We start from the raw sequence: 22,200 nt of genomic DNA, 5'->3' as shown, positions 1-22,200 counted from the left end.
GGTTTACGGAAGGCCGTCTCCAGTGGACTCGTTGTAATTGCGTCGACCCCGTCAGTGCGACGCCTGCATGACTTCCTTATCAAGCCTGCCTAGATAAGTCCTCAACTCCAGACTTCATTACGCAGCTCATCTATATTAAACAGGCCAGAGTCCCGTAGCTGCAGCTGCCAGTGCTGGGGGGGGGGGCTTCCTCCTTTCTCCGCTCCTTCTGTTTCTCCATGCACCACCTCCACCTCTGCCTTCCCGGAGCTTCGCTCACGGGGTGGTGCCGGCTCACGTTTAGGCTAAGTGGTGTTGTGTGGGGAGGTGGAGGGAGAGGGTGGAGCGTGCATGTCCTGCAGACAGAGAGCTTCCTGCCCCGCGGAGCAGAGCAGGCCTGGCGTGCGGGACATTTCAGGAACTCTGTTCCTGCCTCTTCTTGTCCGGGAGGACTCAACACTCCTACACTGACCTGCTAGTGCAGGAGGCTTCTACTGACCTTAACCAGCCAATGAGAGCAGGCCACCGTGAGGTGATAATTTCCCAGGTCTTCCCACACAAGGGACATTAAATGTCAATGCAGGCAGTTCTGTTCACTTCTCCCCTCTTGCATTAGCTGCAAACAGGATGAAACGCATTTGGCGAGCATTTTTTCTCCGTGTTGTAGTAAGAGGAGGTGATGGTGTGCCCCACCGTGCTCTCTCACACTACGGTGTTCACTGGGCTGCTCCATTCCAGGATTTTCTCATCTCTGACGCTGCCTCTGAGCCTCGTGAAGGGCTGCTTAATTACCAGATGAGTTGAGTCAGGTGTGCTGACAGCAGGGAGCCCTCGTAAAGTGTGTTTGAGCTGAGGAGCTCCAGGGCGGCTAGAAAACGCCGCTTCTCTAAGTGGAGGAAACTGGAAACTTTACCATGAGGAAATGATAACGTGTGTAACGTAAGTTACTTGACACTGAAGAACATTGACATTTTTCTGTTCTTCACAGCTCCAGATGTAATATAATATAGATTACAACTAATATATTTTATCCTAATATAATTCTCTTTTAATAAGACAGAATAACGATAGTTGTGACTGTTGGCTAAAGTGCTATTTTGTCTTTACACTCGCCTCCCCTGACCTCCCATGACCTCCTCTGACCTCCGTAGCAACAGAGCTCAGTCAGCTCCTCTGAGGAGGTCCTGATGTTGCCCTCTGCATCCACCACCAAACATTCACAAGGGAAGAGAACATGATCCTCCCTGTAGAACACAATACTAAGGTCAAATCGAGGTCATTTACTACCTCATTCAAATGATTTCAGCCAGAATGAACGTGTACTGTGATTTGTTTAGCAGCCATTATTTCAAAGCTAAATGATATGTAGTAAATGCTGGTAGGTTTTTTACGGTACCCAAACAAATTATTTTTGTGTGTGTGTGTGTGTGTGTGTGTGTGTGTGTGTGTGTGTGTGTGTGTGTGTGTGTGTGTGTGTGTGTGTGTGTGTGTGTGTGCAAAGGACATGCCTACTGGACACACACACGGACACACACACACAAACACACACACACACACACACACACACACACACCTAACTCACTCCCAATCACCTGATTATCGAGTGCTGGCACTGGGGCCTTGTTTGCCTGCACTGTTTGTCCCTCCGATGTAAGGAGCACTTGTCCAGTGCTGGGCGTGTCTTCTCACCATCACGTCGTGCCCAGAGTCTGTTCACTGTTTTACTGCTGTGCGTCTTTGTCTGCTGCGTCCAGACGTGTGTAACTGCAGTGTATGTGCTGTTTGCTCTGTGTTCGTTTACTCAGGCCTTGCTCCAGCTCTTCATTCGGCTGCTTTTCCTTTCTTTAATGTCTTACATCATCCCTCCTGCCATCATGTGTTTACCTGCGTGTGTGTGTGAGTGCGTGTGCCTTTGTTTGTGTATACCCTTGTTCAAGAAGTTTTACTTTAGTATTGTGACCATTAAAATAGGACAAGGTTGTTGTTAATTGTTGTCAAAGTTTTGATCTTTTATTATGGTAAGGTACAATATGCAGATAAGTCCTCTAACGATTTATTTATTTTTATTTTTTGTGAGCATTCTGACCCATTACAGATGTTCCAGATGAGCTTTCTGTGGGTGTTTTAATGAATCTTGACATGTAATCCAAAAATATGAATAATTTTGGTTGGAATATTCGAAGAAATTCTTTAACACTATACACTAAGGGTTTACCTGTTTGTTTTAATACATTATAAGGCATACTCCAGTCAGATCATGTAGCAATGCAGTTTTTAATTTCCTAATATGGATTTCAAATCCAGTCCCTAACACACTGTGTCACTGTATGTTTCTGGTGCAGGACCCTCCAGGGAGCCCCTCAAGTTCCGAGGTTCTGCTGGACCACCCCCACCCAGACCAGGAGCTGCTGGACCACCCCCACCCAGACCAGGAGCTGCTGGGCCACCCCCACCCAGATCAGGAGCTGCTGGACCACCACCACCCAGGGCTGGAACGCCGAATCTCCCATTCCCTTTATCCCGGAGGTGTGGGGCACCTGGATGACCCTACCACCCCCCGGCCCACCGTCGTAGGCAGAATAATGAGTGAGCAATAACACACACACACACACACACACACACACACACACGTGCTTTCACGCACACTTTTATGCAGACTGTGATCCACACACTGCAGTACGCTCCTTGTAACACACATATGTAATCCATGGCCTAAGGAGCCCAGAACACACGAGGGATCAGGGTGAACTATCCCTCCATGCATGTGTGCCTCTGTAATTAAGGCCTGATGTCATTTGCACTTTGCCGTTCCCTTGGGTCTGATCCCACATGGGTCTGATCCAGGGTCTGATCCAGCAAGATGTCACCCAGGCATTTCCCTTCAAACTCAACATCACTTTTTCCTCCCTTCGCACAATTGGAATCGGCAGCTCAATCTCTTTGCTGCCATTCCTGCCAATTCTCTATCGATCTTCCTGCCATGTGGCTGCAGCGTTGAACAGCACACCCTCCGAGCCTCTCTGGGGTCACCTCCCACCTCCCACCTCCTCTCTTCCCACCTCCTCTCCTCCTCTCCTCCCACCTCCCACCTCCTCTCCTCCCACCTCCTCTCCTCCCACCTCCCACCTCCCACCTCCTCTCCTCCCACCTCCTCTCCTCCCACCTCCCACCTCCCACCTCCTCTCCTCCCACCTCCCACCTCCTCTCCTCCCACCTCCTCTCCTCCCACCTCCCACCTCCTCTCCTCCCACCTCCTCTCCTCCCAACTCCCACCTCCTCTCCTCCCACCTCCCACCTCCTCTCCTCCCACCTCCCACCTCCTCTCCTCCCACCTCCTCTCCTCCCACCTCCTCTCCTCCCACCTCCCACCTCCTCTCCTCCCACCTCCTCACCTCCCACCTCCTCTCCTCCCACCTCCCACCTCCTCTCCTCCCACCTCCCACCTCCTCTCCTCTCTGTTGTTTTCTTTTCTCCTCATCCTTCCACATCTCCTCCATCCTTCACGTCCAGCCCTGTGTGCTGACTGCTGGGAGGTGCTGCTGTTGGAGTCATGTGCTTCTACATCAGTATATGCACTACACCACTCCACATTCTCACAGTGTCTCTCTGTAGCTCTCTCTTTGACCCCATCTCTCTCTCTCTCTCTCTCTCCCCCCCTCCCGCTGTCTCTCTCTGTCATGCATGCACACACACACACACACACACACCCTCTCGTGCTTTTTCATCCTGTCCCACTTGCCACAGTTGTTTTCCCCCGACAGGCCCTGCCGCAGCCTTTCAGAAGCGCTCCGTGGCTGTAAATATCTCTGGTACGGAGGAGCTGTAGAAGTGCAGGGTGTCTCCGCTCCTCCAGCTCTCTGAAGACACGGGACAAATGAGGGACGTGGAAAAGTTGCTGAAAGTTTGGCACGGGGAAAAATGGGGCCATCGGTATCGTCACGCCTGACAAATCGTCAGATTTTTCTGTGACAGCGCGTTCATTTCCAGATCTGCCTTTTCACGCTTCAGCAAGCCCGCGTCCTGTTTGACAACAGCGTCCTGTTTGACAACAGCGTCCTGTTTGACAACAGCGTCCTGTTTGTCAGGTTAGCTGTGTTTGGTAAATGCGTATCAAAAGGTTAGCGCACTGATATGAATGATGCCATCTTATTACACGGGCCATTTCTGCCATTCTAAATGAGACTGTAGATGACACGTGACCTCACGTTTTGCTGGAAGGGCTGGTGGCGCCGTGATGTATGGCACACGTCTGAAAGGCTCGGAGAACACGGCCAAGGTGAGGCCTGGAGCGTAACGTGTAGTGAATCACGTCAGAACCAGAGCCTACAGCAGACACGACTCATTTGAGAGGATCTGCCAAGTATATCACCTGTCACTCAAAAATGAGGACCTGCAAGGTTAGCATCATAGTGGCCTGCTATCGAATCTCTAGATTAGATGATGGAAAGGACCCTCTTGTCTGGTCAACAAACAGAACACCATGGCATACTTAGGGCCTGACCGATATGATATAGTTTATCACCAATACCATTTCTAAAGAGTTAACCATTGTGATAACAGATTAGATAGGCTGGTAAAATGTAATTTATATTGTCAAACACTTGAATATGATTTTCAAATGACCTGTTGTCAAATTTGATTGTTAGTTCTGTCTATTCTGAAAAGCAGAATACATAGAAGCAGCAGAAATCAAAATCAATTTTTTTTTTCATATAACACTTATTGGCACACTTGGTGATTGTACCAAGCAATACTGTTTCACACTCTGCTTTTAAGCATTGCTGTGAAATTAATGTGCTTTTTTCATTTAGAATGTAAAGATACTCTGAGAACTTTAAACCAGAATAATTCACTTCTTTCACAGAGCTTTTCCCTAGTTTAGAAGTTTAGATTAAAAGAGTAATGGCCTTCAGAACTGTCGATTTGAAAAGTGAAATGTCTCCAAGTCTAAAATAGAAAAAAGATTATCCACATTCACATTCAACACCAAAAAAAAAAGCCATTGTGCTCCACTTTGCAACCTGTGACTTTGAGGGGAGCGAGGAACGTGTTGACAGCCTGGCTACGGCAAGCCGGAAGCCTCCTTAACTTCAGCGTTTATTCTCAATCTTGGGTCCTATAGAGAAATGCATAGGGAAAAGCTTGGGGGGGAAAATGCGGCAGCATTGTTAGCTGGATTAAGCAGGCCATTAGATTGTAATAGACATTGTGAAATTGCCGCTCAGAGCTGCAAGTGCTTTGTAGGCCATAATGGAAGGGCGGTTGAAAAGGCGCTTTTCATGGCATGGGAAACGATTTCCGATAAACATGGGTATGACGTCGTGAAGCCCACCTGCCTCGCACGACTCTTACTGGAGGGATCTGCCGGTGTCGCCCTGGCTGTAAGAAAGCACCGACTCATACTTGAGCTGGTCATACACGCCGATGTTGGTCATACACGGCGGAGTATAAGGCATACACACACGCTAATGGCTGTGAAAGATGTCACTAATAGCTCCTTACTGATGGTTGTTTGAGCTGTCTGAACTTGCTCGGTATTGATCGGAAGGTTGGAGCTGAGTCTGATGTGTTGGCACCTGGTTTGAGATAAGGGGGGAAACGCTGTAGCAGTGCGGCTCCTGGGGGAAGCCAGTCAGAGTGATGGAGGGGCGGAGTCATTAATCCAGTTACACTGTGCCAGCTCATTGATTGGCCACAGTGCTGCCTGGTCAGATTGATGGGCGCAGGTGTTGGACCACTGTCAAAAGGATGGGTTGCTGTCTGCGAAGTGTCACTGTGTATGAAGCCTACATGTGCGTGCATACACACACACACACACACACACACACACACACACACACACACACACACACACACACACACACACACACACACACACACACACACACACAGATGATTCCTATAAATGTCTGCCCACTCTACATCAGTCTATGACAGTGTCAGCTATGGCTTCCCTATGCTGTACTTTAGCAACAAGGCAGATAGAGTTTTTGCACTAGATAGATTTTCTGCCTTTTTTTCACGCTCCCTTGCTCATTCCATATGCCCTGGTGTGTAGATGGTGGGTATGGGTAAGAGTGTAGGTAGTGTGTGGGTAAGCGTGTAACTGTCAGCTCTGCGTCGGTGAGAGGAGAGGGAGCCCATGTGTCTCCTCCGTCACCATGCTCCGCTCCGCGGGCGGAGGCATTAGTGCAGTTGCAGGCTCCACCCGCAGCTCCGCTCTAATTGAAAAGTCCGACCTGACACAGGATGCCACACTGTGTCGCAAATTGAGGGGCCTGCTAGCGGCTCCTGGCCCTGCTGTTCAGCAGAGTGGCTCTGTTTCAAAGAAAGGGAGCAGGAAAAACAGTTAAGGGGTAGAGGTGGAGGGGCCATGGCGGAGAGGAGGGCATGCTGGGATGTCGCCTCCCTGTGGGGAGGTGGGGGGGGCAGGGCGGAGTCGGCAGCCGGTGCTCAGGGGAGCGGCAAATGAGGAGGGGGATGGCAGTGTGACCTCCCACGCTCCTGGGCCCGCCCGAGTATCGCAGTCTGACGCAGGGTTTGGAGCATGACAGCTACCTGTTTTACTGACAGAGAGAGAGAAGGGTGTAGGGGTGTGTGTGTGGGTGTGTGTCCGTGCGTGCGTGTGTTAAATAGGCGGGTAGAAAGACATGGGGGGACAATGACAGGCTGTGATGCAGAAACGAAGAGACAGTTCCACTGACTGACATGTCTTTTGCTGGGTGTGTGGGGACTCTGGGTGTGTGAATTCATGGAACTCATTCAGTTTCCTCATGTGTAAAAGTGCACAGGAGGTGATGGATAGTGTGCATGTAGTGTGAAACACCACCTCCCAATACAACACTAGCCTCATGCTAATGCTTGTGGAAAGGGCGGTTGAATCACATTCTTCCAGAGATTTCCACTATACCCAATGTGAAGAATGCCTACTGACTGCCCATTATGCTGACTGATTTTTTTAATAGGTTTTTTATAGGTTAAAAAAGCAAACATCATATAAAAAAGTCCCTGTTAAATATGTAGCTGAAAAAAATAGATTAATTTACGTATTTCAAAACTCAAGAACTCAAGTAAGGTCATTCTGCTTTTTGTCTGTTCTGCATGTAGAGATTGGGTTAATTTCCCTGGAGGAATAATAATATTGTATTGTATTGTATTGTATTGTTCTGTAAGTCCTTGGCCCGTTCTCTTTTCCCAGATCCATTAAGTCACTGTGGGACCTTTCTGACCTGGTTCGGGCTTGCGAGCATTTGATGATGACTGTGGATTGCTAATCCGTGGGAGCATTTGATTGATGCCACATGTTGGCCTTTTTTTTGGTCTCTACAAGTTGCTCCACGATCATTTAGCTTGACCTCCTTCTATGCAAACTGTTTTTCTGCCTGAGACTCAGAGGAAAGCAAACACTTCATGTCTGGCCTAAGCTTATTAAAGCTTATGAAAGCAACCCAGTGACCCTGCATTAGTGGGAGACTACAGAGTGTGGAGTGACCATGTGGGCCTTTCCGGAACGATCTCTCCTCCCAGCACTGTGTCTTTCCCATGATTAGCTACTAAACTGATAGGTCTTAAATCCATGGCAGCACGGCAACACGGATTAGCTAATGATCTTTGATCAATAGCCGTTGCTGTCACTGGAGGCTCTCTCGGGTCCCCTCTGAGAGGAAGATGAGGAAGGTCAGCTAATGGCATGACCCCTTCCCCTGTGATCCAAGGATCCTTGAGCTGACGATGGTATCCTGGGGTTTTAGGAAGATGACTCCATGTGGCCCTCTCCCCCCAGAGAGGTCATCCTCTCCCCCCCCAGAGAGGTCATCCTTAACCATCAGCCTGACCTGCTATTGAATGAGTTCCTTCAGCATTCGCTCCCCAGCTATAAGATGGACCTGTGGATTAGGGTCGTTAGGTTAATGAAGAAAAAACCTCTGCCACTTTCTTTTGCCGCTATTTACATTTCCACACGAGTCGGTGTTGAACAGCGGTTTCATAACGCATTAAGCCATAGACTGTGGATAGTGATTAGGTCCACTTGATCTTCATATTTCTGAGCTTTAAAGGCGCCGAGTTGTGAAATGAGGACTCTGACCTTTGAGCAATTAAATCATTCACTTCGAGCTTTAGTTTGGTCTCAATCACGTTGTGACACACACACACACACACACACACACACACACACACACACACACACACACACACACACACACACACTCATTCAGTATGTTGTACACACCCGTTGAACACTGGCGGTGAGAACACAGAGAACCTCTGTCTTCAGCTTATCCATCTGAGCTCCAGTGTGGATGCACAAGATGGCTCCAGTGACTATTAGTGGTTGCCATAGTGCCCTGATTTCTGGGTCCGACGGGAAGCACCAGGACTGTGTTTGTTGTTGCTGGGGTGACGGTGTAAGGGGGTCGTCTGATTACAGCGTGACAGGCGCTGTCGGCATGCTGCGGGGCGGTGAGCAGTGAGGAGAATAGAGTCAACACACACTCCTTCACAGGAGTCAACTGTGAAGTGGTCAGGTGGGGGGGGGCAGCTCCACTGCCCCAGCCAATGGGATCAGCCGGTGCTTGGGCGTGCACGTGACGTCAGATTTCTATTAAAGCTGTTTGATAAGAGCCTTCAGGATGTGTACATCTGTGTTTACGATACAGATTCCTGGTCTTGTTGAGATTTCTGATGCCAACCTCAAAATATTTTAATGTAATTTTATGGATTTTATACCGTTTCATGTTTCATGTGGGTCTGTATAGTTTCATGGATTCCTGTGCCAAAAGTGGGGGGGTGTATATGTCATCATCAGTGTGCCTGTCCTCCACAGTATCTGTAATGGGTAGAAAGTGAGAAGTGTTGCCACCCCTCCTCTCCTCTCCTCTCCTCTCCTCTCTCTCTCCATCCCATACGCCCCTCTATTCTGCGCTGTTCTCCCCAGCCTGACTGGCTAATGGATCCAGACAAGGTGGCGAGGAAGTGTCAGAAGGATTTGTCAGCTGCTAGCATTGTGAGGCTCCTCCCCGAGAGAGCAGCCTCGCTCCACAAAACACCTGCCTGCCGCTGCTCAGACGGCTCTCCGCCGCGCAGGTGTGCCATAACACCAGCACCGCCTTCACCACACACCAGCACCCAGGAGCAGTTACCCAGCAGCCCCTGTACTTGTCCTCACTGTTGGCCCCTCTGACGCTGTCCTGGTCATCATGACGCTGTCCTGGTCATCATGACGCTGTCCCCATAATTAAAGCTTCCACTCATCCAAAGCTTTCTCTTTAGCAAGAATTTGGTATGTATGGATGGATGGGTTTAATTTATTCATCATACCAGTATGAAATTCAACCGGTTGGAATGTAGTCTCAGTAGCACACTAATTAGCATGCTAGTGTGGAATTGTAGCCAATACAGAATTGTGGTTTCTCTGAACTTTCTCTGTTAATTATTGTGACCCATCAAAAGCCTTGGGCCGGGCCTGGCCGTAACTGTCTGAATGCCATGTCACATCGGAATGACGGTGATGCTCTCTCGTGTGTAGGGTGGGGGGCTCCAGTCAGGACAGCATAACTGTGCTTAAAGAAGCTTCATTTGGCTTTTAATTATTTCCATTTTTCCTTCTGTCATGACGCTGTTGAAAGATTCAGACTACTTTTTCTGTCTTCCGTTTCCTTTCCTGATTGTTGTGATGTCCGAGATAGTAATATTTAGTTCTTTTTGAGCTTTTGACTTTAGTAGCATTACATATGGCCGCCGTGCTCCACGCTGCAGCGTGTCCTTAGCAGGTTTAGACAGCTTGAAGAGTTTGCACTGTGCTCTTAAAGCACTCGTGCCTTTGATCCGGTGATGCAATCCCCCCGCAACTCTCCTGTTGGAGCGGCGAGACGAGGGGCCGCTCTCACTTCCCGCCTGCAGCCAGCCTCCGGGAGGCGTGTGATCAGTGGCCCGGCCCCTGGTGCTGCCTGCCTCTCTCCTCCATCAGGGACACGGGAGCCGGTACACTGAGGCTGCGGCACCGAGCCGTGGGCGGCCCGGACGGACCCGGATGGGCCCAGACGGGCCCGCTCGCGTCCGCGCTCCGCCCAGTCTCCTCCAGATCCACTGATGGAGTCAAACTAACCCTGTTTATGAAACTGAACAAAAAAAGTTATTTGCTCGTATCTTCTCTGTGAGGGTCCAGTAGGGAATCGTGTTGTGTTTCTCTGTCTAAAATAATCAGAGCAGTCAGTACAGTGACAAGGCAGATCAAAGTTGTAGTGCTGGGTGAGTCAGAGCCCGTGACCTATAATGTACTGTAGCCATGAAGTCACGGTTCAGTCCTGTGAGCTGCTGACTCTCTCTGCAAAATGGACTGGACGCTTTGTCTTGCTTGTCTTGCAAGAAGGTTTAATGATTTATTAATGAACGCCTGATGCAGCTCTATGCTAATCACACTGCCGTTAATTCATCCGCCAGCCTGATTAGACTGAGTTAAAGTTAACACACGTTCAGTCATCAGTGTGGCCATCCCTCAGAGTCTCTCCAGACGTGTTATTGAATTACCCTTCACTGCGTTCGGGGCCCGGCGTGGAGGGGAGGACTTTAGAGGAATTGCGTGCGTGAATGCCTTCGGGTGAAAGTGCGTGCACACTTGTGCTTTGATGGTGATACACTGATGCGGTGCAAAGTAACAGGTTGTCATGACAACTCTGTAACTTGACATCTGTTCCCCAAGTAGCATGGTAGCAGCTATTTTGGTTTGACTGTAAAGGAGACTAATAATTAGCAAACCCTGCCCTCCTCCTCCTCATCCTCCTTCTCTTCCTCCTCCTCATCCTCCTTCTCCTCCTCCTCCTCCTTCTTGTCTTTCTTTTTAATGTTTTATTTTATTTATTCTGTAAAGCACTTTCAGTTGGATGTATGTATGAAAGGTGCTATACAAATAAATATTTTTATTATTCTCCTCCATCTTCTCCTCCATCTTAATCTCATTCATCTTGTCTTTCCTCCTCTGGTTATAAAAGTGTCAAATTTATTTATATGCTGTTTTTCATAACACATTTTGTCACAAAGCAGCTTTACAAATGTTTGGATCCAAGGCAGGCCAGTGCAGGATTACAGAATAAACCTTGGGATGACCAAGTCTCAACAGGAGACCTGTTCTCCTTGGGTGGTCCAGCTTATAACCAGTGCTCACTTTATTGCATTCTATATATAGTCCACGGAGCCAGTTCAGCTAGTATCTGTAGTCTGTATCTCCAGTGGGTAAAGGGCAAACTCTTCCTGCATTTGTTACCTGTGTATGTACTCAGCGCAAGCATTGTCTCAGTCTTACTTTGCCATTTCATTCAGAAATGTAGGCAGTAATAAAAGTTAGGAGCTATATTCCTCATGTGCCCCGGGTCTGGACCCCGTGGAGTGTGGTGAGATTTGCATGGGTTAATAAAGGAGAGAGTCCTAGTCTGAAGGCACCGAGTTGTGAAATGAGGACAGGTTAGAAGGTCACAGATGATCGCCGATCTCATCGTAATGGTCACGAATCCAGGCCATCAGAAGACGTGTGGACCATAAAAGGGCAACAGTGAGGAGATGAGCGTTCAGACGCTGCTCCGTCTGTGTTTAGTGCCCAACGTCATCGGCTGTAACTGTTGACACACAGCAGACAGGAACCATGGATTCATGCTGCCGATACCAGACAGTCACCCCACCATCTGCACATTGAAGCTGAAAGTGAGGCTTAGTCAGGCAGCCAATGTTTTGCCATCTTCTGCTGTCCAACGTCGGGGAGCCCGTGTCCACTCCAGCCTTAGATTCCTGTTCCGGGCTGACAGGAGTGGAACCAGTTGTAGTCTTCTGCTACTGTAGCCCATCACCGTGTGCACTGGGAGAGGCTTTCCTGCTCACTGAGGTTGTTAAGAGAGGTTGTTTACCTTCCCGTAGTCTCTCTGTCAGCTCGACCCTGTCCTGCCCGTCTCCGCTGACCTGTCATCAGCTAGGCACTGCTGCCCAAAGATCTGTGGCTCACCGCATGTTGTGTGTGAAAATCCCGGGAGGTCCTCAGTTTCAGAGACACTCAAAGCAGCCCATCTGGCTGCTGTAGCCATGCTGCATTCAGTAGCAGACGGATCACACGCACCGTGCTGACGTCTGACATCACAGTGAACCCAGGCTCACATACACGTCTGCCTCATTACATGAATGAGCAGGTGGACAGATGTTCTTAACCAAGTGGCTGGTGTGGGTGTGCATGAGTGTGTGGGTTGGGGAAGGCAGGGGTGGTTTAGTGTGTGTGTGTGTGTGTGTGTGTAACGGTAATAAAAGTTTCAGTGTAGTACACAAGGTTATCAGCGAAAAAGGACTTTTTGGACAGTGGTTCTAGCAAAAAAATAAAATAAAAAATCATAACAAAAACGAAACACATGTAGAGAGAGAGAGACACACACGGCATATGACTAGTCATTTTGATGAGTGATTTCTAGGATTCCTTGTCAGAGGCAAAGACACCATGTCCCCTGGATCTAAAATGTCTGAGAGACCAGTAAGAGGTGGACTGCTGGCTTGTCTTTGTCTTCAGTATGTCTATACGGGTGGTTGAGAGTCCTGACTTAAGACATTGTGAAAGTATTTCCCCATGTGCCTCCTAGCGTGCGAGTCCTTGGCTTACAAAAGCTAGATATGCCCTGATATTCAAACCACGACCCAGAGTACCAACTCTTACTGAACGTAAGTGCTGAGTGTCCACTGCAGCTCTGTGCCGGCTCTGAGGCTTGCGTGTAGCCATTATTTTAGAAGAGCAGGATTTTCACACCTGGGATTTCTCACCAGGGACAAAAGGGCCATCTCGTTTGAGGGGGCTGTATCTCACCTGCGCCTGCAGACATGTGCTTGTGCAGCTACAGTGTGTTCACTGCTCACTCAACCCCTGTCTTCCCTCCTGTATGTCCTCTCCCCAGGTACCTACCAACTGTCCCCCACTGTCAACATGCCTCAGGATGACACCGTCATCATCGAAGATGATAGGCCGCCTCTCCTCCCCGCCCATCTGTCTGACCAATCGTCTACCAGCTCCCACGATGACATGGGCTTTGCAACAGAGGTGCCCGTCTCCTGGTCTACAGACATGCAGAACCAAAATGAGTGGTAAGATATTGTTCTCAAGACTTGAAGTCATCGTAGAAAGAAACGGAATCAGGGAGATGTCTTAAATTACGGTACTTGTGAGGAGTCATAATTAAACAGAATGCCAAAGATGGAAATAAGCCATAAGCAATCCAGTCCCTACAGATTAAGCAACATGAACAGAAATGACAGCACAGTTTTACACCCTCGCCTGTGAACTGTGCATTGGACCTAAGTAATTAAACGGATGCACCTCCCTTCCCCTGAGAAAACACAGAATACTTCCACATCACATACTCTTTCTCCATTTTGATTAGGTCCAAACACGGTCCCCTTAACACCTCTGCAATGGAGTGTGTATGTGTGTGTATGTATTTGTGTGGATCCTGGATAACTGTGGTGTGTGTGAATCATGGATAACTGTGGTGTGTGTGTGTGGATCATGGATAACTGCAGTATGTGTGTGTGTGGATCATGGATAACTGTGGTGTGTGTGATGGAGTGGGTGATGTGTGTGTGTGTGTGTGTGTGTGTGTGTGTGTGTGTGTGTGTGGATCATGGATAACTACTGTGTGTGTGTGTGTGTGTGGATCATGGATAACTGTGGTGTGTGTGATGGAGTGGGTGGTGTGTGTGTGTGTGTGTGGATCATGGATAACTACTGTGTGTGTGTGTGTGTGTGTGTGTGTGTGTGTGTGTGTGTGTGTGTGTGTGTGTGTGTGTGTGTGTGTGTGTGTGTGTGTGTGTGTGTGTGTGGTGTTACTGTTCCCCACTGCCTCTCTGCCTCCTCTTCAAACTGCACACAGATATTAACCCAAGATGCTTTGCGGTTCCACCAGTCCCCAGACTGTTGTTTTATGACTTGTGGCGTGACAACTTGTCACAATGGGTCTAACTTTAATTACAGGCTATTCTGCATCACAACAGCCCCAGGCTCACACTGCCACCACTAGCCCAACTCCTAATAGACTAAAAGCCCCTCTGAGGGTCTGCTGTTGCCCCCGCGGAGGGCATTCTGCTCTCCTGCCTCCCTAGAGGAGCTCAAGCGTTCTGTCACTGAGGACCATTTTAAGGGTTACCATGGACTCATGGGATATTGTTGCATTCATCTCTGTGTATCATAGGTGACAACCTCACCTGTTTTGTTTTTCTACTTAAAAATGAGAATACTTGGTGTATTTAACAAGTTTGTTACCCTGTGATTTGTTCCTAAGTATTACTGCTGTGTGTGTGTGTGGGTGGGAGTTGTCATCTGAAGAAATGTTGCTCCTTTATGCACATCTTCCTCTTTGTTAATACTGGATGTAATTTGAGGTTAGGTTTTGGGAAGTGGGGAGTAGTGTGAGTGTGTTTAAATGTTGGAGAGGAGTGTGAGTGTGTGGGGGCTGGAGAAGTGGGTGATTGTGATTAAATGGCTGCAAAGCACTGAAGACAACTCTAAAAACTAGGAACACATGAGTGTAACCGGCGAGTGACATCAAAACCAACGTGCACTCGCAGTGACCTTCAAAGCTGATGAGAAGTGGTTTGTATATCTGAAAACCTCAACCACAGTGTGAAAATGCATGTTGTAGCAGTGTTTGTGTAGCTGTACCACAGTGCGTGTGGAGCTGTACCACAGTGCGTGTGGAGCTGTACCACAGTGCGTGTGGAGCTGTACCACAGTGCCTGTGGAGCTGTACCACAGTGCGTGTGGGGATGTACCACAGTGCTTGTGGAGCTGTACCACAGTGCATGTGGAGCTGTACCACAGTGCGTGTGGAACTGTACCACAGTGCGTGTGGAACTGTACCACAGTGCGTGTGGAACTGTACCACAGCGTTTGTGGAGCTGTACCACAGTGTGTGTGTGGAGCTGTACCACAGCGTTTGTGGAACTGTACCACAGCGTTTGTGGAGCTGTACCACAGCGTTTGTGGAACTGTACCACAGTGCGTGTGGAACTGTACCACAGCGTTTGTGGAGCTGTACCACAGCGTTTGTGGAACTGTACCACAGTGCATGTGGAACTGTACCACAGTGCGTGTGGAACTGTACCACAGCGTTTGTGGAACTGTACCACAGCGTTTGTGAAGCTGTACCACAGCGCGTGTGGAACTGTACCACAGCGTTTGTGGATCTGTACCACAGCGTTTGTGGAGCTGTACCACAGTGCGTGTGGAACTGTACCACAGCGTTTGTGGAGCTGTACCACAGTGCTAGTGGAGCTGTACTCCATGTTGAAAGCAATAAATACTGTTGCTTTTTGTGGCCATTACACAGCATATGGGGTCTGTATGTGAGGGTGAAGTGTAAAGGAGTGTGTTTTTAAGGGAGTGTGTGTGTGGGTGAAGTGTTAGGGAGTGTGTGTAGGTGAAGTGTAAGGTTGTGTGTGTGTGTGTGTGTGTGTGTGTGTGTGTGTGTGTGTGTGTGTGTGTGTGTGTGTGTGTGTGTGCGTGTGTTTGTGTGTGTGTGTGGATGAAGTGTTAGGGAGTATGTGTGTAAGGTGTGTGTGTGTGTGTGTGTGTGTGTGTGTGTGTGTGTGTGTGTGTGTGTGTGTGTGTGTGTGTGTGTGTGTGAAATGTTAGGGAGTGTGTTTGAAGGTTGGAGGGAAGCATGAGACAAGGCCCATGAGTTTGAATAATGGCAGTAATGTGTAATGATTTGCATAATTATGAGTTCTTACATTTTTTTCTTTCTCAAATCTGCAAAAGCACATTGGGCTGGTTCATGTAAAAGGGGTGTGCAATGTATTAACTGAACAAACATTATCTTTGACGGAAGTGACAGAACCAGAGACGTTGTTTGGCTGAATTCGACTCACTTGAATATTTAACGCCCTACCAAGTAAAAATTGGTTTAATCCATTTCTGCCTCCAGTCAAAACAAACCTATTTGAGCTAAATGCCAAAGACATGCCTCTAAATTGTGAATCTGCACCAGAGCCAGTCTGCACCAGAGCCAGTCTATACCCTATCCAGTCTATACTCGAGCCAGTCTGCAGCTTTATTTCCTCATGGTTGATTTCAGCTCCTCTTGACCACAGATGTTCTTCAGAGTTTGTAGAGCTTATCTTAACAAGGTTTTCCCGCTGTGGTAATGACTTTCCAGCAGGGACTTTGGAAGCTTTTCTAATTCGCTGTGCAGGTAACTCAACAGGGGAGTGTCTTTGCTCTGTGTGTACTTAAAGTTAATGTTGATAAGCTGAGAGATGGCCTTCTACTCAAGAGTCTGATGAAGCCAAAGTGATTCACTACAGGCCAGAGGATGAGAGGCTGAAGGAAAAATAAACTTCCAATGACCTTAACTCAGAATTACTGTAAATGTTTAAATAACAACAAATAATAATTGAATTAAAAGTTGAATTAAAGTAGAATTTTGCAACTCTGAGTTTTTAGGTCATCTGCCCTGGACAAGTTGGAGAAAAAGTTCCTGGACATGGACACTGTTAAATTTGAAGCAGCAGTTTTAATAGTGACTCTGCAGAATTGATTAGTGTGGCTGAGAATCATGAGTTGCACTGCTGTGGAGTCTCTTTGTTCACCGAGGATCATAGTGCTACAAAATTAGGTTCATACACGTCCAAAACCTTTCACTCTTCTCACGTGGACTTCAGACATCTGCCGCATTCTCACATGGACTTGCAGTCTGTGGAATTCTCACGTGGACATGCAGACATCTGTGGAATTCTCACGTGAAATTCCGGACGTCTGCAGAACTCTCCACAGATGCCATCTTATTAAGTTGTGCTGCTGATGCTGTGTGCTCATCAGAAATGTGCCATGCAGCGTTATACACAAAGAGGTAAATTAGCACCTGTCACTGGCCAAATGCGGGTAAATTAACGAAGTGGCTGCTACATTTGATCAACTAACTAGCCACAGTTGTGAGTTAACAATGTGGACAGAAGAGTTGGAGAACATTCAATGTAGTAGGTTTCCTGTTCAAATCAGGTAGTCGTTTAACGTTACAGCTGGCCTGTCGGGAGAAGCAATACGCCTGTGCTGCAATGCCATTAACCCGAATTGGACTACGCATGCATGTAATTAAATATAATTTCCTAAAAGTCTTATGGCAGATGCTGCATGCTTACAGCTACCTGTCTTACGCATGCGTGAGACATGTTCGTTGTTCCAGCCCACTGGGATTGTTTTAACAATTAGACGTCATGGTTAGCTAAAGTACCAGAGATAATAACTTTTACCACCCAAAGTCAAAGAAACGTTGAATGTTTGTGTGAAACCACGATGAGAGTAATAGGAATTCAGACCTAGCTCGCCACCTAGATGAATGAAAACACTTTATAAATCTTCATCTAGCTAGTTACCAACGTAGTCATAGCTATGGCGAAGCCTCATCCTAAAAATTTTTTGGTTATGTTTTACTAATTTTGGAAAGGCTTTACGCATCCACCTAGGATCGTTAAGTAGCTAGCTGTCTAATTTACTATGTTATAGTCCAGGGGTGGCCAACCCGTCATAGACCAAGAGCCACTTTTCTTACTGTGTTACGGCAAAGAGCCACATCGTACATGGGCGAGTGTAATCTGTTGGGCGGGGAGTGTAAATTATTAGCTGTGAAGACAGTCAAATGCGTGTTTTCCACTACGCCGGTTTTAAAAGTATTAGCGGCTCGCTAGACTTGTAAACTAACCGCGCACCACGAAAATGTAGCAGTGTGTCGCCCCGTTTGTGCAGGTGAGCCCGCGGACCGGCTGGGGAGCCGCATGAAACCAGGCGAGCCGCGGGTTGGCCACCCCTGTTATAGTCACTGGACTCCACTTTATCAAAATGAAATTCTGCTGTTTTGTCTGTTACAGTAGTACAGTGAGTACAGTAGTACTGTTACAGTAGTACTTATAGTTTAGGATGCAGATTCCTCGTTGCTATGGATACGTAGGTAACTAGCTGGTACAGATTTATGCAATAGATGTGTGCAGAATGCTGCTTCTGATTCAGATGAAGGGGGATATTAAAACCAGAGTGACAAAGAGACCATGAATGTTGGGACATTGTTCAAGTCTGATACAGAAAATTAAAAACCAAAAGTAAGATAATAAACCATTTTCATGTGATTCACGTGTATTGGTGTTGATTTTTTTTTAAACCAATACACAATTGTTATTACAAAATGGTGACTGGTAAAAAAAAATTGAAGTGGCACAGTGGCAGGTGAAAGAAAAATGTAATTTCCAACACTGGTTATACAATACGCTCACGGAGCAACAGACATCTGCTGGTCACATCACTGAACGTTCTCCTCTCCATACCTGTGTAGAAACCTTCAAAATATTCCAGCAATTATACAGATGTTTCATCAGCTCCCACTGACAACACTGACAGTGGGCCACTAATGTGCTATTTAGCCATTCAGTGGTTGTTATTGTTATTATTATTGTTGTTATTATTTACAATGCCCACTCTGTGTGTGGGGGCAGATGGATGGATAATGGATGGATGGATAACTGCAGGTTGCTGAGTGATTGGAGAAGCTCTTCCTTTAGCTATATTTAGCCCTAGATACAACACGCCCTGCGAGTCTCTGATGTGGGATTGGTCCTACAAGGTCATGAGCATTAGTTGATATATGATTGGTCAGTTTGTTTATATCAACCTGTTTGTCTTTTTGCTTAATTTTGTAAAACTGATGAGGCCACCGGCCCTTAATGTGTTTCCACTGATGTGTTTCCAGTTTATGTCTCCCTTGTCTCTTTAGAAAGGTTTGATAAGCCCAGACACCCTCCAGCAGCACCACGCTGATTAGAAATGGGTGCTTGGGGTGTTCTTGTTCACATGATGTCCAGGGTTTGTCATTGTGGGTTACGACCGTAGCACATTCCAGCACACACATCACGTGCACACACACACACACACACACACATATATGCAGCATGGAAGTATAACAGTGCCTTAGGTTATTTTGAATTATTCATATCCAAAAAGCTGCATGCCATTGTCCACTCTCACAGACACACACACACACACACTCTCCTCTCTCTCTCTCACACACTCACACACACACACTCACTCTCTCTCTCTCCTGTCTCTCACTCTCTCTAACTCTCACAGACATACACTTACCAAAAAAAACCCTCACAGAAAATATTCACCCTCCTCTAGATGACTGCACATCTACACACACACACACACACACACACACACACACACACACACACACACACACACACACACACACACACACACACACACACACACACATGCACACCCGCACACAGACTCTCATGCTGTATGTTGATTCTGAGATGTGTGAGTGCGCACCTTCGTATTGCTGACGCTGAAATGCCATGAGGTTGAAGCTCCATGTTTAGCTACAGTAATGCCAACTTCAGTGGATGTCTCCAGTAATGTAGTGTGTGTGTATGTGTGTGTCTCAGCAGGATGCTCCTGCTGTTGTTATGGTTTAACACAGATATCCAGAGACTGTAGTTGGGACGTAAAGCACGGAGGCCTCGTCAGCCTCTTCAGGACACCATGCTAGCACGATGATCTCTCCATCCGACCTCATAACCTGCTCACTCTTGAACTTGCTTTCTCTTTTTTTGCTCCCTATGTTTTTCTTTGTTTCTCTCTGCCTCTCTCCCTCTCTCCTCTTGTGGAAGCAGTGAAGCCAACATTACACCACCACCGACATTTTGCAGATGGTTCCTGACTCATCTCAGCCAGAGATACTGCACTGCTTTTGCCCCTCCCCTTTCCTGCTTTCGCCCTTCCTTTCCTTCTCTCGCCCCTCCCCTTTCCTCCTCTCACTCCTCCCCTTCCCCCCTTCCTGCTCTCGCCCCTCCCCTTTCCTGCCTTCGCCCTTCCTTCCCTTTTCTAGCCCCTCCCCTTTCCTGCTCTCACTCCTCCCCTTCCTGTTCATGCCCCTCCCCTTTTCTGCTCTCACCCTCCCATTCCTTTCCTGCTCAGTGGGGTGCAGCTGGAGTTTGGTGCAGGTTTGCCTCTCATTCCTGATCACATCGACGGGACTCTTAGGAAGATTAATGTTGACTGCTTAACAGAACCAAAGCTCTACTCACCAGAGACACTCCTACAGTGACCCAGTTTTTCCAGCACATCTGAAACAATGATATGGATGTTGGTTTGTGGGGTAGAGCCTGTTCTTCTGTGTCAGGGGCGGCACGTGTCTCTTTTCCAATGGTGTCATGGTAACGATTACTCAGTATTAAAGTGAATTGAAATGTAGGTTTGTAGATATTTAAATGGAAATAATAAAGTTAAAGCACGAGAGTAAATGGGCAGTTGAGCTGGTTTGGTTCTGGTGTTCTGGATTGGTTCTGGCTTGGTGCTGACCTTGCGCAGATGAGTTCATCCATGCACAGGACCACTAAGCTCAGGTGTGGAGTTGATCGTAAATGCAGGAGACAGACGTTTGTTACTGATCTCTTTTTTGAGGTGTGGACGGCAGGAATGCAAGCTGAGACCCAGGAGATGTAGCCAACACATTAACCAGCACAGCAAGTGTGTACAGTAATGCACTCGTGAGACGTGGCTCACAATCTGGTAGACTACAGAGAAGACCGAGATAGTTTATAGTGATAGTGATCAAACACTGTGTGTGTGCGTGTGTGCGTGCGTGTGTGTGCGTGCGTGCATGCGTGTATGCGTGTGCGCGCGCGCGTGTGTGTGTGTGTGTGTGTGTGTGTGTGTTCGAGGAAGTAGTGATGGAGTGTGTGTGTGTGTGTGTGTGTGTGTGTGTGTGTGTGTGTTGGAGGATGGGGTATGTGCTAACGGCTGGGCTCATAGCAGTAGAGGCGGCAGCCGCTCAGGTGCTCTGAGATGTGTGTGGCAGGAACGCTTGCTGCTGAAGGAATAATGGAGTGGGTGCAGTTATTCTCTACCTCCCACACCAGCCAGCACAACTCCCCCTCTCCTGCTCTCTCTCTCTCTCTCTCTCTCTCTCTCTCACAAATCCCCCTCTCCCTGTCTCTGTCTCCCTCTCTCTACCCATCTCTACCAATTTGATTCAAGGCAGCTTTATTGTCATGACTACATCAAGTACAATTTTGCCAAATCAAATAAATCAACCTGATGGTTGTCATAATTATCAAAACTGTAATTAAAGTAATTTTAAAAATTTTATAAATAACTACATTAATAAGACAAATTATGATGAGTTGGATAACAGTGAATTACTCATGGAACAAAGATTGTTTGTGTGTGTGTGTGTGTGTGTTTGTGTGTGTGTGTGTGTGTGTGTGTTTTGTGTGTGTTATTTGGGTGTGCTGCTAACTGTCTCTTAATTTGGCACGTAGATATCTGGCTGAAGTGCTAAGCATTTTGTTACTATTAAACATACTACTAAAATGTGGGTACATCATCTTAAATTTTGTAAAGTAGAGTCTAAACTCTCTGGGCACCCCTGACTGTGTGTTGCGTGTTTTGGGCTTGTGCCTTGTGCCGGGTGTTCTCTCTCAGTGAGCACTATTCCAGCTGGGTGTTGGTTCCACTGGTCAAAACATGGCCCTCACTTGCTGTCATCCAATATAATTGGTTCTACAACTGACTGAAATAATTTGAGCCAAAATTGCATTGAATGCTCTGTGTGTTCGCTCTCTGCTCACTGGCTGGATGATGGGAGTTTCCAGTCGAGTTGATCTTCAGTCCTAAGGACTCGTAATTTGTACAGGTTTTTCCATTTTGTGGCTCTAATGCGAAGCCTACTGAGCCGTGTGTGTGTTGTGTACGTGTAGTACTGTTAGACTCTGTCCTTTTGATGAACGCTGTCATTTGGCTGTAATCGAACACAGGGGTTAGTGGCTTTATAGTGATACACAGAGAGAGAAAGGATCCAAGTCTGTTATCGGATAATCCACTGCGCTTTTGCTTAGAGGTGAGCAAAATGTACAGCTCCACAGAGAATCCCCTCGTAAACAGTCATTGACCATGTAGACCAAGACTCTGACAGAACTGTGATTCTGTTTACCTGTGAGCCAGAATTGTATCAGGAGGGATTAGTTGAATTCCTTAGGCAAGGGTGTGTAAATATGTGTTTGTTGCTATGCTCTGTGTTCAAAGTTGGGCGTAGGGATCTGGTATGTCTTCACATCCCCACAGATCAGCACACTTGCCTGGATCTGGAATCTGCTGATTTGATCATGGAGACTGGACACAATGTCATCAGTGTGAAGAAGGGATGGGCT

At 47.5% G+C, this 22,200-nt stretch overlaps 1 protein-coding gene across 1 annotated transcript in view; it reads left to right on the top strand.

The window, feature by feature from the left end:
- Positions 1-2,306: 2,306 nt before the first annotated feature.
- Positions 2,307-22,200, top strand: part of pard3aa (par-3 family cell polarity regulator alpha, a) — a 129,138-nt gene continuing 109,244 nt past the window's right edge. Inside the window, exons 1-2 of the mRNA XM_076970145.1 lie at positions 2,307-2,565; positions 12,897-13,083. Coding sequence (XP_076826260.1) covers positions 2,307-2,565; positions 12,897-13,083 — 446 coding nt within the window. The remainder of the gene's footprint in view (positions 2,566-12,896; positions 13,084-22,200) is intronic.

This window comes from Brachyhypopomus gauderio, chromosome 13 (genome assembly GCF_052324685.1).
Source record: "Brachyhypopomus gauderio isolate BG-103 chromosome 13, BGAUD_0.2, whole genome shotgun sequence".
Lineage (NCBI taxonomy): Eukaryota > Metazoa > Chordata > Actinopteri > Gymnotiformes > Hypopomidae > Brachyhypopomus > Brachyhypopomus gauderio.
Note: the sequence above shows the minus strand (reverse complement) of the source record. Positions and strands in the feature narration are given on the sequence as shown.